General features: G+C 33.1%; 1 protein-coding gene across 1 annotated transcript in view; it reads right to left on the minus strand.

Moving 5' to 3' along the window:
- The window catches only part of PPFIA2 (PTPRF interacting protein alpha 2), a 201,399-nt gene that overhangs the window by 9,737 nt on the left and 173,626 nt on the right, over positions 1-18,036 (minus strand). The window contains exons 22-23 of the mRNA XM_070947496.1: positions 2,274-2,355; positions 903-1,103 (exon numbers count right to left, since the gene is read on the minus strand). Coding sequence (XP_070803597.1) covers positions 903-1,103; positions 2,274-2,355 — 283 coding nt within the window. The remainder of the gene's footprint in view (positions 1-902; positions 1,104-2,273; positions 2,356-18,036) is intronic.

Consider the following 18,036-nt stretch of genomic DNA (forward strand, 5'->3'; position numbering starts at 1 on the left):
AAAAGTAATATAATGGAAGAAATGAGGATTTAAGAAAACAATGCTTTAATTGGGCATCATATTTTTTAATCAATAAATATATTTGAAGTGATATTAGCCATAATTTAGGAGTATAAAAACCTGGGTGAACCATCTGAAGGATTACAATTCAATCAGTAATTCTGTATCCTAGATAAAGTGCAAAGAAACCTTATTAAAGATTAAAAAAATAACAAGAAATAAATAAGGAACATCTGACCTGGTCTACTAAGCTGGCCTATTTGGCTTCTGCATTTTAAAGCCACCTCTTACTAATTCCCAAATGTCCCATATGATTTTCAGTTTGATGGTTGTAATCCAGAAAAATAAACGGTGATCAATGGTCTGGGAGCTTTCCCATATTTTCCCTGACAAGGAAAGGAATTGAGGAGGAGCTCCAGGAAGTTGAGCTGCGATGGGTTTCCATGTATCAGAAAAGTGCACAGCAGCCATCTTAGTTCTTGTGGGAAACACAGATAGCACCCTGCTTCAGGGGTGCATTTTCTGCATGAGAGGAAAATACAGCCTTCTGCTAACACCATAGAAAAATGGATAACATCAAGATGACTTTTTTATATAGGCTGAATTTTAGTCCATTTTCCCCACACTCTAATGTTATCCAGTTTATCATCTGAATCTAACTTCTGGACTAGAACGGTTTCACCCTTCTACAAGAGAAGATAGGCCATACTGAGAAAAGATATATTTATCAATACCTATCATCTAGAATGACAAAACGGCTTTTTTCTTCAGAAGTCACTCACAGGAGAACACAAGTAGGAATAAGCTATTATCCTCTTCATTACTTGGTTGCCCAGAGGTACCTATATGTACTGATCTTTTGACAGATCCAGCAAAGTTTTTTTTTATGCTTGATGACTCACCGTTCTAGAAGTTGGAGGGGCTGATGGGCTTGTGAGTGACACCATCTCCTGGATTGCCAGACGGAGCTTCAGGCGATGGAGAGGATTGCTGATTCCAATTTCTCTCTGGATTTCTGTATCTGACAGTGCAGACATGATGGCACCACTTTTCACATTTGCACGGCAAGCAGCAACATACCATGCAGGCATTCCTAGCCAAAGCTGTTGGGGATGGAGAATCAGTAGTTAAGAGCAATAGGGTTATTCTCGTTACCATGGCTGAATTAAATGGGGAGACTGCATTGAATACACATAATAATGATTGGGTAAGCAAGATCAGGCTTAGGTATTGGGGTTTAGAAGGCAGTACACCATTCTGACATTAGATTTCTTATAAAGTTTTTCTTTCAAAAAAATATTAAATGACCAGAGCTTTTTCCCCAAACATAGGAATATAATTGTGTCATCCCATAATCAGCTTTGGTTCCATTGTAACACCTCTATCAGAAAAACTATTTTTTTTCTAAAACAAACAATAATCTAAATATAATAGTCTGAAAAAAATAATAATCCTGACAGGAATGATGAATGGATATGAACTAATACAAAGAAGATACAATTTTTAAAAATCTGCCTTTCATGTTGAAAGCCCTCATGAAAAATGCCTGCCTTCTGACTAATTTAATGTGCTTTAATTAATAATTATTGATTAAATGACATTATAATTATCTGGGGATCTAGTAATTGGTTACTGAAGCAAAGCTCAAAACCAGGATTATTACTCGAGTTAAAATTAAAGTAACATTCAAACATAACAACACACAATACTCATGTCTACAAATGCTTTCTTGTATTAATTTACTTCTAGATTGCAGATTTTAAATTTATTTTATAGTAGTATAATTTTAAAAAATGAAGACCCTGCTTCTGGATTCTATGTAAGTTTTTTTTACAAATGCTATGTAGTTTTCTCTCTCATATATATTTCACATACATCACATGATGGACATTATACCTTATTTAAACTATTTTAAAGTTCCCACTTCCTCAAGAATATTTTTTTCATTCTCTCTCAGATTATAAAAATATAATTTACATTTCAACTTCCAAATATGAATGGACTTTCACTTTATCATTCCTACAGATTTTGGTTGAAATATGCTGATCTTTTTTTTTAACTGGGTCATTTTTCAGTTAAAGTTCTAGTATGAGATGTCTTATTTGTAATTCTATGTAAGACTGAACTGTTATAGACATTATTTCAAGAGGGAAATGAGAATTAACAGTTTTAACAGGGTCTTTATTTCTGTTTTCAACCTAAATTATAAACTGCTGATGTAGAAGGTACAATCAGGTATACTAATATTTTTAGAAGATTTTCCTAAAGCTTACCTCTAGCCAGGCAACTACTGTTGGCCCATCCCATTGTGCAAAGGGTAACCCCTTCCTCCGAGCTTCCTCCAGAAGTTCATGCCTAAAAGTGCATTAGAGATAGTTAAAGCAGGAGCTAAGACCTAACAACATCACAAATGGAATTCAGTATGGATGAAATAAAATTGTAATGCACCATGTCACTGATAATACATATTAAAGTTTTTCACTTGTTTGCTATTCTCTTTGAACTTTAGAAAGCACCCCTCTATTTTTGTTCCCCACTTTGCAAGAGTATTTACCTTCCTTGGAGAAAACATAGTTTTCATAGATGAATTTCATTTTGCCCATTAAAAATAATAATAAACCAATTTTCTTAACTTCATCTTAAAACTTTTACAAACTGATTTATGAAACAATCATTCTGTTTTCTTAGAAGCTGCACCTAAGCACCTCAACATATTTATGCTCTAATCATAAAGTAGAAAACAATCAGACATTAATTCAAGAAAATGCCCAGTTGTTTAACAAACAAGATTTTCACAGCTTCTTCAATATATGTCAGCTGTAGTTTTCCACGTAGTCTTGTCTGCAATAGATTTTTGTTTCAAAAGACTGCAGATATTTTTTTTAAAGCAAATGTTTCCTATAGCTTAACAAAAGTATGATTTGTCAAATAGTTTGTAATTTGACAAGGCTGTAAATGCACAAGTGTATGTTCTATACACTGGAGATGTGTACCTGTGGCCCTCCAAATATTGGTGGACTTTTAACTCCAATCAGTTTGCCCTGTGATGAAAGAACTAGGTCTTGTAGATGGGCAACATCTCAGGGCCTTTAGTTGTTCATCCCTGCTATAAATCTTCCTACTTCTGAAATGGTTTCTGCAGAGATGAAAAGTGATCATATCATCTAGGTCGTTCAGGATATTAAACTATGACTTCTGGAGAAGAAATGGTAAACTGAACACCATAGCATAATGATGACCCAGCGAATAGATAAATTTGTTGTAATTCCTTGCCAGATCATCCACAAATGCTGGATGGCTATTCCTCATGAGGAGACTGCAAGACAACAGTCTCTGATGGGTTTAGAACTATGGCAGATGAGGGAATAGCTATCTTGCTCAAACCATGAATGGCACCTATAAAAGGACACTGGGTTCACATATTCAGAAATTGCTTGTTAATTACTTTTCAGTTACTAATAATCTACTGAGTCTGAAAAGACCAGATTAAGTTACTTCAATCCTTATTGAAATAAATTTTAAATACTAGTTTAAGGACCTTTATTAAAAAAAGAGCAAAAGGGTGGTTAAAATTTTGATTCTGGCAAGATAAAAATGGGCTAATGGCCTAGATACATTTGAGTAAGATTTTGGAATTATTTACAAGAATCATTACTGTGGAAAATTGCTTTTGGTTTGAATTCTTAAAAAAATGATAGGATGGGGCTTTGAAGATTGGATACTAGAAGGAACTAAATATTACAATTAAAGGAGAAGAACACTTACATTTGACTTATTGACTTATTAATACAGAATGGAGCAACATATTTTAATTTTGGATATACTGAAGGATATTTTTGAACAAAGGACTCAGAAGTTAATTTTAAGAGTGTTTGCCTCTATAGATAAGACTGTTTTTAAAAGGTGTTATGGAAGAGAACAAGTTTTACCGGAGCTTATAATTTGAGACTGAGACTGATCTGAAAGTGGATTTAAAAATGACAGGCTACAAGAGTGATATGGAAAAAGGTAGTACACTGGACATACAAAAGATGTTTTGTATTTTTTAATATTTAGAATATATGAGTAACAAACTAATGTAACAAATCTCTATAATTTTCCTATATTGAATTTACAAGAGGCTTGTTCAAGCTTTCAAGAATTTTATGAGACGGGACTTCTGGTTTGGCATCGTGGCGAGACAGCTGGGGAAATAGCGGGCTCCGATGAGCGCTGCGAAAACCCCTGCTGCCGAACCACTGCCGATGGGTCTTCGGACCGGAACCGCCCTGCAGGGATGGGGAAGAAAGAGAGGCGCCTCGGACGATCAAGAGGAACAGGCAGCCATGGCAGCTGCCACAAAGCTGGGACAACCAGGCTAAGTATAGAGCTGGAGAGAAAAAAAAAGCAGAATGGAGTCTTTTTGAAGCCGCGTGAGTGACAGCCAAGTCAGGCTTGAATAATAACAAGAGAAACATCTTACAACTATAAGACCCCTAATGTGTTATAGCGGCTAAGGAGCATGGGGGTATAGAGGATTTTGAAATGTAATTTGGAAGAGACAAAAACCAATTGAAAATTGATTTCTGAACAAACTAATTGGAAACTTTAAACAATTAGATACTGTCAAAGGATTGGAAAGAAATAAAGACATCCTTTTTTTTCCATTTTTTTTTAAATGGCAAGAAAAATAAAAAGAATGGATAATAAGCTTTAAGAAAAAAAAGGGATGTATAAATAAAAGGGGAAAAAAGAAAAAAGAAGTGAGAAGAGCTATTTAAATTTGGACTGGACTTTAAATATGTTTGATATTTTTAAATTGAAAAAGAAAAAAGAGAAGTCAAGTAAGGTCATGATGTAATGGATACAAAATGGATACTTATTAAGCAATTGGAAATTGTGGATTGCAGAGAGACACCATCTGGAGTAAAAAGAAACATTGCAACTTGGTTCTTTGTTTTGGAAAATTGTGAACTTCATAGATAATAACCATGAGAACTTGTGGAGAAGGATTTTCTTGTCTACAAGAGGCTTGACTTTTGGAGGAATAAAAAAAGAAATAGAAGGGAATACAATGGAACTTTCATAATTGGAGCAATTATTTGATTTGGAGAATGGAAATAAAAGAAATAACTATAATGTTGCACAGAGGACAAAATTTGATGATATAAAAATCAAAATGGAGTATACATGTGTGGACAAGAAAATGAAGATGGAGAAATAAGACATAGAAGTGGAAAATAAAGAAGATAAAGATATTGTGATTAAATATGAACAAATAATTAAACATGTGAATACTAATAATAAAAAGGAGGTCTCCAGAAATTATATTGAGATTAACAATAACACAATGAAGACTATAATGAGATTAATAATGATATAATTAGGATTATATGGAGATTAATACTGAATGATAAAGGAATAAAAGGCTGGAAAATATTAAGAAATTTAAAGAAGTCCAGGACCTGGATTTATAAATGACTATATTGGGATAAACAAATATGAGAAGAATTATGTTACAGATATTTAGAAATGAAATAGGGATAGAAGCTAAAATATATGGAAAATAGATTACATTAAAAGAAATATAGCAATGGATATAATGAACCAATTTTTTATTAAGATGTTAAAAGATACTACTTGAGGAAATTGATGGTTATAATAACTGGGATATTGTTTAAATACCTATAACAATTGTTATAATTTGAATATTTTAAATAATATAACTACAAAAGTAAAAGATAATTATGTTGGGAGTACAGTGAGAAAAATAAAGATAATTATACTGGGATTAACAGTAACTAAAATGATTACATTGGGATTAACAGTGGAATAAATGATTTCACTGGGATTAACTGAGAAATATAAAGATGATTACACTGGGATTAACAGTGGAATAAAGATGATTACACTGAGATTAACAATGAGAAAAATAAAGATGACTACGCTGGAATTAACAGTGAATAAAGATGATTACACTGAGATTAACAACGAGAAAAATAAAGATGATTACGCTGGGATTAACAGTGGAATAAAGATGTATTTTGTACATTGGGATTAACAGTGGAAAGATAAAAGAAAAGCTTAAATTAGAAAATTGATAGCTATAATAATTGGAATATTATTTAAATATGTATAGCAATTGTGATAATTTGAACATTTATTACTTAAGTGAAAAAGAAAAGAAAACAAACAATATATGATTATGATTTATAAATAAAAATTACTTAATTGGTGTTATATAAATGGTATGGCTTGATAGATAGAATTTAGGATAATTGAGAAATTGTGTTAAAGAGTATTATTTGAACTAAGAACTATGTTTAAATGTTAAATTGCTATATTTCTAAAATTAAAAAGATAAGTTTTAAATTTGATAAAATAATAATGGAATAAAGATTTAATGAGCATAATGAAGTATAAATATGTTCAAGTTGTATTGTTAGTAGTGAGGATTTAGAGTAATAATTGTTGTATTATGAGTTATTAATTGAATTAAGAATTAAGGTGGGTTAATAGAAGAGTAATTGTAATATGTGTTAATTTTTTAAAGATGGTATTAATTGAATATGTGATCTAAGATTTAGAAATAAGTGCTATGGCAAAATAGAATAGATAAAATTTTGTTAAAAATTGAACAAAGTGATGACCGGATCAAAGCTCTCTTCTGAAAGGATGTAATTTGTATGTTTGGAAATAAATAAAAAAAAACTTTTTGCACCAAAAAAAAAAAAAGAATTTTATGAGACGGGACAAAGAAAATAATGAAAAGAAAGTTCTGGGACATTATATAATGACCAAAAATCAAGATTGTTAAAAGTACAAGGGAAGAATATAAAGATGGATTTTTTGATCAAAGTTAAAATAGATATGTGCTCTCCCTGGATATGGACTTTTGCTGATTAGGATTGAAATGACAAAATTGTATTTTTGTATTTTAATAGAAGGTAATTAAGTTGTTAAAATTGTTATTACTTGTGATAACGGGAGTCACTTCTTTAAATATTTTTCTCTTAGTTTAATATTCAGGTAATTCTTGACTTATGACCACAACTAAGTCCAAAATTTCTGTTGCTAAGCACAATAATTACTAAGTGAGTTTTGTCCTATTTTACAATCTTTCTTGCCAACGCTGTTAAGTAAATTACTGCAATTGTTAAGTTAGTAACAAGATTGTTAAGGCTACCTTGTTAACGGCTTCCCCGTTGACTTTCCTTGTCAGAAGATCATAAAAAGTGATCACATGAACTAGGGACCTTGCAAGTGTCATAAATACATGCCAGTTGCCAAGTGTCCAAATTGTGATCACATGACGATGGGGCTGTTGCAACAGTCATAAGTGTAAAAAATGGTCATAAGTCACTTTTTTCAGTGCCACTGTAATGTCAAATGTCATTAAATGAATGGTTGTAAGTTAAGAACTACCTGTACTTATTTTTCCTTTCTATTGTCTTTTCTGAATCTTTTATTTTTTTAGTTTGTATTAGTTTTTATCATTGTGATTGTACTTTTTAATAAAATTACCATTAAAAAGATATTTTGCTACAATTATGTGTTAGCTTTGTTTGCAACTATAAATAACTTACATCCAGGGGTAAATAATGTTTTGATTCAAGGGCCATAACAATTTTCTTTTCTGGGGTAGGAGGATACAGGTCTCAAAGTGTGTGACCTGATCAATTATGTGGGTAGTGTTAGGGGGATTGTTTTTAACTATGCAGTGCCAGGGCGTATACAGAACTTTTCATATATTTCTCAGACTAACAGGAAACCTACAGTTTTCAATTATAGTGAGATTACTCCCTCTTATTGCAACTCTGTAAGACACATTCTAATATTCAGTCTAATATAACAGCTTCCCTGTTCAGACACTCCACAGCAGTTTTCTGGGAGTTTCAGAAAGGAAAAAAATGCATGCACCTCTGGCTTTTATTTGACATTGTTAAACACTGAGGAGCACAGCACAAGATTAACTCAGTCTTCTAATAATGATTCTCAAAAGTATCTAATCATATTTGCAAATTGAAATGTATGCTTATATTTGAAGGCAGGAAAAGCTTGGAAAAACCTTCCATCATTCCCTTAGGATGGTTAAGAGATAAATGCTGAAAAATTAATTCATCACTTATGTTTAGGTATTACTTCAGTATTTCTGAGTGATATAAAATTAATTGCAAAAAATTAAAACCAAGCACTATGCATTTTCAATTATGTTAAAGTATCTGGACCTTCTTACAATATACTTCCTTGATTGTTCCCTCTATTGTATCAGTCATATTTTTAAAAAGAAATACAATAATATTCCAAATTATAATAACATAGGAGTGCTATTATAACTGTCCCAAAGAAAATCAAAATCTAAATGCATAGTCTGTAGCTTCCCTGCCATGCAGAGCAGATGTCACTGGGTGCAACTTTAGTTGAGAATTGCATTTATAGCATTCTGAGCCCCCAATTCTACACAGCCTCTGCCACCCATATATCTGCTGTGACATGCAGCAGATTTATTATATTTTATATATATGATACATATGTTTATAACTTGATCAGCAATATCCCAACCAAGGCTGAGAATAATTTGTGTACTAATGCAATAGGTGAATAAGGCTAACACACACAATTGAATCAGAACAGCATGTTGGACAGAGGGATAATGAACAAAAATAACTAGGCTTGGGAAAATATATGGAACAATTTTGTCCTACTTGGATTTTGCCACAAGCTTCAAGTGTCTCAATTAGGGCCAGCTTTGCTTAGTATATATCATGAAAACAGGGAGGTTTTCTGTTGTGCAATAAAATAATATACTGTAAGTGTGTGCACATATATATATGGTTAAGGCATCAGTCTAGAAACCCAGAAACTGCCTTAGGCACAAAACCAGCTGGGTAACTTTGGGGCCAGTCACTTTCCCTTAGCCCTAGGAAGGAGGCAATGGCAAATCAGTTGTGAAATTTTTTTTAGCAAACAAACTGCAGGGAATTATTGAGGGTAGTCTCTGAGAAACAGACACGACTGAATGAAAGAAAAATAAAAAATGTATAGAAACTTTTGTGCTCTATGCCAGAGTTTCTCAACCTAATTCTCTTCATCTTCTACAGTTCTCAACCAAATTGGGGCAAGTTGCCTTAAAGTGATATTTTGAACAACATCCAATGATAAGTATTTGAAATTTTTCATACATTAGAATTAAAATAGAATACGTTATTGCACTGTGCAAATAATACTTTATAATTAATCTTAGCCATTTAGTAATATACCCATAAATATTTGAAAATTTTAAGACTGATTAGTAATAAATAGAGTCCATTTTATTTGCAAATCCAGAAGTTTAAAAATTGTCAATATTAATTTGCTTTCCATGGAATGTCAAGCATATTTTCTTGTGATGTCAGATGAGAGTGAATGGCATTGTAACTTTAAGAACTCAAGCCAGTTCAGACATAGATAGGAAATATAACCTAAATATGGAGTTTATGATCATTTTTCTTCTAAATATTATAGGAATGTGGCCTAACTTAGCACATAAAACATTAATTCATTGAGCTTAATTTATACAATAATATTCATATTTATTTTAGAAAAAAAGTTCTAATCTAGAGTGCCAATGAAGAAAGGTAGAATCCAACAAGAATATTCCACGCTTCGTTAAACTAGATCAGCTTTCCCAACTTGGCATTTGCCAGATATACTGAAATATAACTTTCATTCTCCCCAGTCAACATGGCCAACAACTGTAGTCCAAAATTCTTGAAGGATATCAGATTGGAGAAAGGTGATCTAGATGAAAACTGAATTTTAATGTAGAGCATGGGGGGGGGGAAATTAGTCATCTACACATAAATTTATTTATTAATATAAGATAGGAATGAAATTAGTTGGTAAAAAATTTAGAATAATGATCAATCTTATGTGTGTTATTGTGTAATTTTATTTTTTTAAAATACTTTTTGGTTCATAAAGTGCAGTGCAGTAACCACATGCATTTTCTTTTTAAACCACATACTATGTTAGCGCAAATTTATAATAGAATAAAAAATGTGAAAAGCAAAATAAAAATAAGTTTAAATGATTGTTTAGAACTAATGACAGAAAAAATAATATAGTCTATAGTAACAAAATGTAATATAGTTTTAATAAAAGCTCAGCTTGCTAATACTGTTGTTACCTTGTTTTAATATATAATGAACATTATCACTTTCTTAAACATCAATATTATGTAAATGCAAACAGTTTAGAATGCAAGGTAATCAGTATTTAACATCTATAAATAATAATGTTACTAATATACCACCATTATGATGAATTGATCAAACTATCTAATGCGTAATTTCATCTTATTGTACATGATGAAAAAAATTACAGACACTGTAAATTTAAGGTACATTAAAACTATAATTTAGGTAGTCCATGACTTATGACTGTAATGGAGTGCTACTATTGTAAGTTGTGGTAGTCATAAAGTGGATCATCAACATGATCAATCTGATGTTACAAACATTTTTGCAGTGTTCATTAAGTGAACATAGCAGTCATAAAGTGAACCCCTGGTTGACAAGTGAACCCATTGTTCACTACGGGGTGCTTTTGCTGAAAATTGAAAAAACAAACAAACCATTTTTCAGCAAAAACATTATAAATTGTAGTCTTGTGACTATGGGATGTTGCAAACCAATTGTGTGTTGCTACTGGTTCACCCCAGATTGGGCGAACTGGTGGCGGTGGCGGGAGGCTCTGCACATCCAGATGCTTCTGCGCATGTGCAGAAGCATTGCACGCAAGTGCCCACAAGCAAACCGGTGGCGATGGGTTTTGAAACCCACCCCTGCTGCAAATGGCCAGAAATGTGGGTTGTCAAGTGCCCAAAATTTGGTCATGTGACTGTGGCGAGACAGCTGTTGGAACTTCCCAGCAGGGTCATAGGTAGGTCTTAGGGGGTCTGTTGTAACTTCAAACCATCATTAAGTGACTGGTAGTAAGTCAAGAACTAGTATATCTAAATATATCTATTTGTCTGTATGCCTCTGTATGTGTACAATCCCAGTTTAGACATGACATCAGAGTGTGACCTTGGTTCAGTCATTCTCCCTCAGCCCAATCCAACTCACAGGGTTGTCATTGTGATGAAAATAAAAGGAAAAAGGAGTATTCTGTATGTTCGCCACCTGGAGTTATTTATAAAAAAATAAATAAAGGCGGGATAAAAATAACTAAATAAATATTCAACGGTAACCAGAATAGTAATATCCTTTTCTGAACAATTTTAAATGAATAAGATTCTGATGTTCAGCAAGACGACTTTGTGTAAATCTCCAAAACCAATTCTATTTACATTATATTAATTCTTACAAGTAGTTTTGTTTTCCTTCTAGGTTTTCTGATTTTTTTATAAGAGAAAAAAGTGCAATTCTATGCATATTGGCTAGGAATGGGGGCTGTTTATTTCAGTGAGTTTTTCACCTAGGTAAGTAAGCTAGTTTTTCATTTTACTGTTTTAGCCAACATCTCAAGAGCAATAAAACATATTTTCAAATTTGCAAATTAACTGAATTGCTAAGAGAAGAAATCAAGAGTGAAAGAAATCAAAATATTGTTGTTCTATATAACGTTCATATAGAACAAGTAAATGAATCAAATGACTGAGTGCAACCTAAGCCATATACAATATTTAGAACATTTTGATAATTTATTTAAAAATCTTTAGAGTTGCACTCAGTTCATTTAAAAATAAATTGGTATATCCATAAACTAAATGCTGAAAGGGTGTCAAATGTTGCCAATTTATAATATTTTAGTATTTAAATTTAGTTCAATTCTCAAGATCATCAATTCAAAATAGTAAGTTAAATAAATAAAAAATGAAATAAAGGAGGAAATTTAAACATGGTGCTGAAAATGAATATGACCAGCATCATTGTGGTTTAACTTACCCTGATGTGCTTTTCATGAGATGGAGAGAGATGGATGGAAAAGAAAAGCACATAAATATTAATGAATATACGTCAATTCATAAAATAAATCATATGATAGAGTAAGAAAATTAAAAAGCAGCATAGCGAATAGGATTAAAATGATTAAAACTCATCTTTCTCTCCTGAAACAGAATGCAAGCAGTAATTATTTAAAAACAATATATCTCCTTGATAAAGATACAAATCATCCCAAATTAATTCTGAATTGAAGACACCAGTGTAGAAAAGAGAAAAATAGTTACAACAGACAAAGCCTCAGGTCACAATTAAGCATTTGACTTTCCAACAGTTAAGATTTGCAACAGTTCCTGAACTATTATTTTAAATATTCATCTTTCAACTTGTCATTGATAAAAAAATGTTTTGCTTCTAGGAGTCACAGGTGGTTTTTACTAACAGTACTTTGCTCCAAACATAAGAATATTTATTGTTTTTCTTATATATTTATTGCTTTACAGTGAGAAGCAAATCTGTACATAACGCAGAGGGAGGGAGGAAATAGCATTTTGGCAAAATAATAGATATTCCTGGACTTCCCAAAACATCTAAAAAATTTCCTAGCAGACGTTTTATGAACCAGCTATCACTGGCACATTTTTCAACTCCAGCTGAGATTTGTAATCACTGCTGGGGATAGATTTGGATCACCTGTGCATTGCACTAGTCCAAAATCAGCCGCAGACTAGTGATTCTGGGAAAAGTAGTCCTTGCACTGTTAATAAAAACCACATGTGACTCCTAGAAAAACAAAGGAGAGATGCAAAACAGATCAGTCTCCTCTGAAGTTTGTGTGTCTGTGTCTCTCTGTGTTTGTGTGTATGGGGGGGGGGAACAGTTATTCTCTTGTGCAGGACAGGAAAAAAAAGTAGGGTGAATTCTTGAATCTTTGCAGTTGCTGATTTTTGTTTCTTTTGCAAAGAAGATGCTGTTGGAACAATGCCCTTCTTTATGATTCTTTACCATTAAGTTTATCACAAGTTGCAGCACAAATGAATACACCTTTATTAACTCAATATCCAAACTGCATTGTCTTTTTACCTTATTATCTTTTAGCTGATCAGCGTGATATACTCACTCAGTGTCACTGATTTGTTTTTAATAGCCAGCAAGATTCAGCAGAACCTCATTAGGACAAATTTGATTTGTTCTAATTACACTTACCCCAATTTAGTTACAAATATTTATTCTTCAATATTTTCTTTTTTGTTATAATTAAAATAAAATAGTTTAATTTGCTGTCTCATGTTTTCTTTCCCTTATCAAATGGGTTAGGGTTTTTGATCAATGGTTGACAGTATCCATGCTATGATTCACAGGGATATTGCACCAATCAATTATATCCACAGCAGACAAAAGCACTTTGGACATGAAATATTACTAGTGGCTGACAAAAAGAGAAAACAAGCTTTTTATTTTTATTTTATTTGTAAACAGTTGTATGGACATTTATTTGCTTGCTTGTTTACTGCCGAAATCACAGCTAAAAAAAACTTGAATGGGGATTACTGAAGGAAAGCTCTTTCTTCTTCTTTTTTACAAGTTTCTAGAGGTTGACTGGAGTGACAGCATTGATTGACTGATTGTTTTCAGTATTACAAGACAAGTAACTGTGAAGATGATCAACAGGTCAATTTCAAACTGCTGAGAAGAGAATGGGAAGCAGAAAAATAAAAAGGTCATGTAAAAGTGCCCTTTGGCTTGAGGCCACAAAAAAAATCCTTTTCTACTCTTATTAGGGTCCTAATTTCTCTTGAACCTCTTAAAGTCCCCTGAACCACTTTGGCTTGAATTCCTTTTTTCTTTCCCCCTTTTAAAAAACAGCTATGTAAACCTAAGCCACATGATTAGTGTTTCATCCTCTTTGGTTCTCAGTGAGTGGACATTTTCCAAACGAATGCAGGAGGCAACAAGAAGGTCCTGCATATAAGCATAGATTCTATGGAATGGCATAGTTTAGAAATACTTTTTTTTGGTCTATGCCAACATTTCAAATTATAAACAAACAAATTTCCCTGTCTGGTTGGTGTAATGGAAATGGGTGGTTGGACAAGAAATGCTGCAATGCTATTTTCATGCTTTTTAGCAGTTCCTAAGCATTACCATACTTGAAGAAGACTCTGATCTGAACACATCTTAATTGGCCAGGATGGGGGGAGTTAGAGGGAGGTTAGGCAAGATGAATATACCAAATGTTTCAAAACTTACTCATACATTTTGAATAGAATAGAATAGAATAGAATAGAATAGAATAGAATAGAATAGAATAGAATAGAATAGAATAGAATAGAATAACAGAGTTGGAAGGGACCTTGGAGATCTTCTAGTCCAACCCCCTGCCTAGGCAGGAAACCCTACACCACACCATACAAATGGTTATCCAACATCTTCTTAAAAACTTCCAGTGTTGGAGCATTTAAAACTTCTGGAGGCAAGTTGTTCCACTGATTAATTGTTCTGTCAGGAAATTTCTCCTTAGTTCTAAGTTGCTTCTCTCCTTGATTAGTTTCCACCCATTGCTTCTTGTACTGCCCTCAGGTGCTTTGGAGAATAGCTTGACTCTCTCTTCTTTGTGTCAGCCCCTGAGATATTGGAACACTGCTATCATGTCTCCCCTAGTCCTTCTTTTCATTAAGCTAGACATACCCAGTTCCTGCAACCGTTCTTCATATGTTTTAGCCTCCAGTCTCCTAATCATCTTTGTTGCTCTTCTCTGCACTTTCTAGAGTCGCCACATCTTTTTTACATCATGGCGACCAAAACTGGATGCAGTATTTCAAGTGTGGCCTTACCAAGGCATAATAAAGTGGTATTAACACTTCACGTGATCTTGATTCTATCCCTCTGTTTATGCAGCCTAGAACTGTGTTGGTTTTTTTGGCAGCTGCTGCACATCGCTGGCTCATATTTAAATGATTGACCACTAGGACTCCAAGATCCCTCTCACAGTTACTACTATTGAGCAAGGTACCACATATGCTGTACCTGTGCAGTATATGTGGTATTTAGAAAAGCTGTATTTGATTTTTTTTAAAAAAAAGGTATACTTAACCTGTCCCAAACAGCATATTAGGTTTACCTAGCTGTAGCAAGATAAGTATGCCCTGCTCATTTTTGCAGGTATGAAGGGCTAAAGCAGTGGGGGCTCAAAATAGTCAAGATGGCGGCATGCCATCATGACTGAAGTCCTACCTGCTTCTACATTCCTGTAAAGTCAGTATGAAGAGCGGGGCTTCCCTCGTATAGTCTTGCCTACCACACTGGTCTTCTGACTCTCCCACCTGCAGATGCACCCAGCACTGATGTATATTCAATGCTCTACTGAGTGAGTTGTGTGTTCAGAAGAGAACAGTATTAACCATAATGATTCTAATGATCATTATACAATTAGGACACAAATAATATTTCACATTCTAATCAACTTTAACAAACATTGATTATTAAAAATAATTAAAGAGATAGTAAAAGTATAATTATTCTTCTGAGTTGAACAAAAATAAACTCTACTGGCACTGCAAATGGATTATTGCAGCAATAAGAATGAGGGGACATTTAGACTGCTCATTATTATACATAGCTTAATGCAATTGCTTAAGTTTGCTTTTAATTACTAAGCTTATTAAAAGCCATATTTTATTTATGACAACAGTAAAATTGTTATTTTAGCTAAAGATGAATAGGGCAAGCCTGTGTAATTAAAACTTAACTAAAATTTAAAAGGAACTCTGACACAATAATAGATGATCCAATTTACTGAAACTATTGAAAAGGCCTTTGTACACAAATTGCTCTCTGTGTCTGCACAAAGATGCTGCAGAGGTTAGGTTGTAATCTTCCTGCATTTAACCTTCCTCCTAGACTTAGATAGTGTGCTGGGTCCTTCAACTTTTGGGAAGAGGTATAGTCCTGACATTACCTTTGATGCAAAGTGATTTGGAAGGAGTAAGAGCACCACTTCATTCATAAAATTATGATTTGAGGCTATGAAGCTGAATAGTTTTTAAAACTCCATGATTTTCAGATTTTTCTTTAAATTTATTACAGAAAAAATTAAATAGGCAAAGGAGAGCAACTGTATTACTTCCTCTCTTATTTGGAAGAATTTATGCCTATGTTACTCAAATTAAATCAAATAAAAGTATATGTATTTCAGGTAATTACAATTTTTTTTCCTATTTAGCTGTGTCTCCTTTTCCCCTTTTTACAGCCTGTTCTTTGAAGTGCCCACATATTTACATACAGCTACTTCAACTAAGAACTGTTCTATATACAAATCTAAATCTAAGGTTACACTCATCAAGTTATTATTAGCTATATTCATCAAGAATATAGTGAGATATCTACTGTAAATATAGATATTTATAGATAGATTCGCATAGTCACGCACACCCAGAAAGTACAAGTGACATATTTCATGTTGTATTTTTGCCAAAAATAGCTTATTTTTTCTAATTATACCAGTGAAGTATATTCTATCACCAAAATTAATTAGCAATCAAATGATTGATTGTTAAGATTTTAGTTTCCTTGTTGTGAGGTATTATCTTCTTCCTTTATATAAGTAATTGACAGGAATTAAGGGACAAAGAAGGCTATAATTATTTCTGCTGTATTAAGTATTTCTCCTAAGATTCAACAATTGGATCTTCATAGAAATTGCTTTGATAAACTAATAATGTCTTTCTTTGCACATTCCATGTGAACTTAATAGAATAGTCCCTAAAGCTAATGTCACATAATATATTTGTCTGTAAAGATGCCCCAAAGTTTTCTTTTTCATGATGACCAGATTAGTATCGTTATATAGCATTCTAAGCTATCGGGCAAGTTTTAAGAAGGAAAACAGGAGGAAAAAAATATGATCCATATTTCTGAAAGGGAGCTTTTCCACTTCCTCTCCCATGCCTATTTTAAGTCAGTTGAGCTGTTTCTGGAAACAGATATAGCACTTTTAAAAAAGTGCTAAAATGATGTTACCAAAAAAAGAAAAGAAAAAAAGTCTGAAAGGATTAGCTGGACGGAGCAATCCAGCAAGTGAGCTCCATTTTCAAAAGATTTTCAAGGAGTTTAGTGTTCAACAAATCCAGTTTTGACCTCGTGAAGGGCAATGCACAGAAAGGTATTGGAAAGGCCATGGAAAATGTGCACACAATATGGGCTTCTGGATTTTGCAGCTGTTATTAGCCTAGGCACAATATTAACAGTCATTATCATGTCCTCTGCTGCATTTTTTTTCAGTCAGTATTCCATACTAAGCTTAATGCTGAGGCAGAGATTTGGAATCAATGAAATGATGGGCACAAGAAAGAGCAATTGTATAAACTATGCTCTGTTTTGTTGCATTACAACTAAATTCATGTGATATCATGGTGTGCCATGTTTGGATAAAATACACAAGTACAGTAGAACCTCTGGTCATGACCATAATTCGTTCCATAACTTTGGTCGCAAACTGATTTGGTCGTGACCTGAACCTAATTTTGGAAATTTGGCGCTTATAAAAAAATGGCGGAAAAGTGGAAATCGGCCGCGAAAAAAAAATGTGAATTTTTTGGTTGGAACCCGATTTGGTTGTGGTCAGAAGTGTTCGTGAACAGAGGTTCTACTGTACTATAGATTAGTAACTTTCTTTTGACATATCAGAAGGCAACTATTATGAACAGAGATTGGTGTTTACATTAACAATAAAGAAAACAGGAACTATTGTTTTTGTTGCAGTAGAAAATTGTCTCTACGGTATTTGTTCTACAAGTGGTCCTCAATTAATGACCATTTGTTCAGTTCAGTGACTGGTCAAAGGTACAATGGTTCTGAAAGAGGCGGCTATGGCCAATCCTCGAAGTTATGGCTGTTGCAGTGTTTTAGAACAGCACACTATTCAGGCAATCTTTATTTTTTTTCACTTACTGCACATTTATCTTGTAAAAGGGGTTGGATGAAATATGTGACAATTGAGGTTTTATTTTCATTTAAGCTTTCCTATAGCCTGAAATCCATGAAATTACCAAAATATGAATATTGTAAGGATAACAGTTTACTTGGCGTGAACATAAAATGTATGTATAATCTTCATTAAAAAAATAAATAA

The sequence above is a fragment of the Pituophis catenifer genome, unplaced genomic scaffold (genome assembly GCF_029215685.1).
Source record: "Pituophis catenifer annectens isolate HBS135680 unplaced genomic scaffold, rPitCat1.0.hap2 SCAF_7, whole genome shotgun sequence".
Taxonomy (NCBI): domain Eukaryota; kingdom Metazoa; phylum Chordata; class Lepidosauria; order Squamata; family Colubridae; genus Pituophis; species Pituophis catenifer.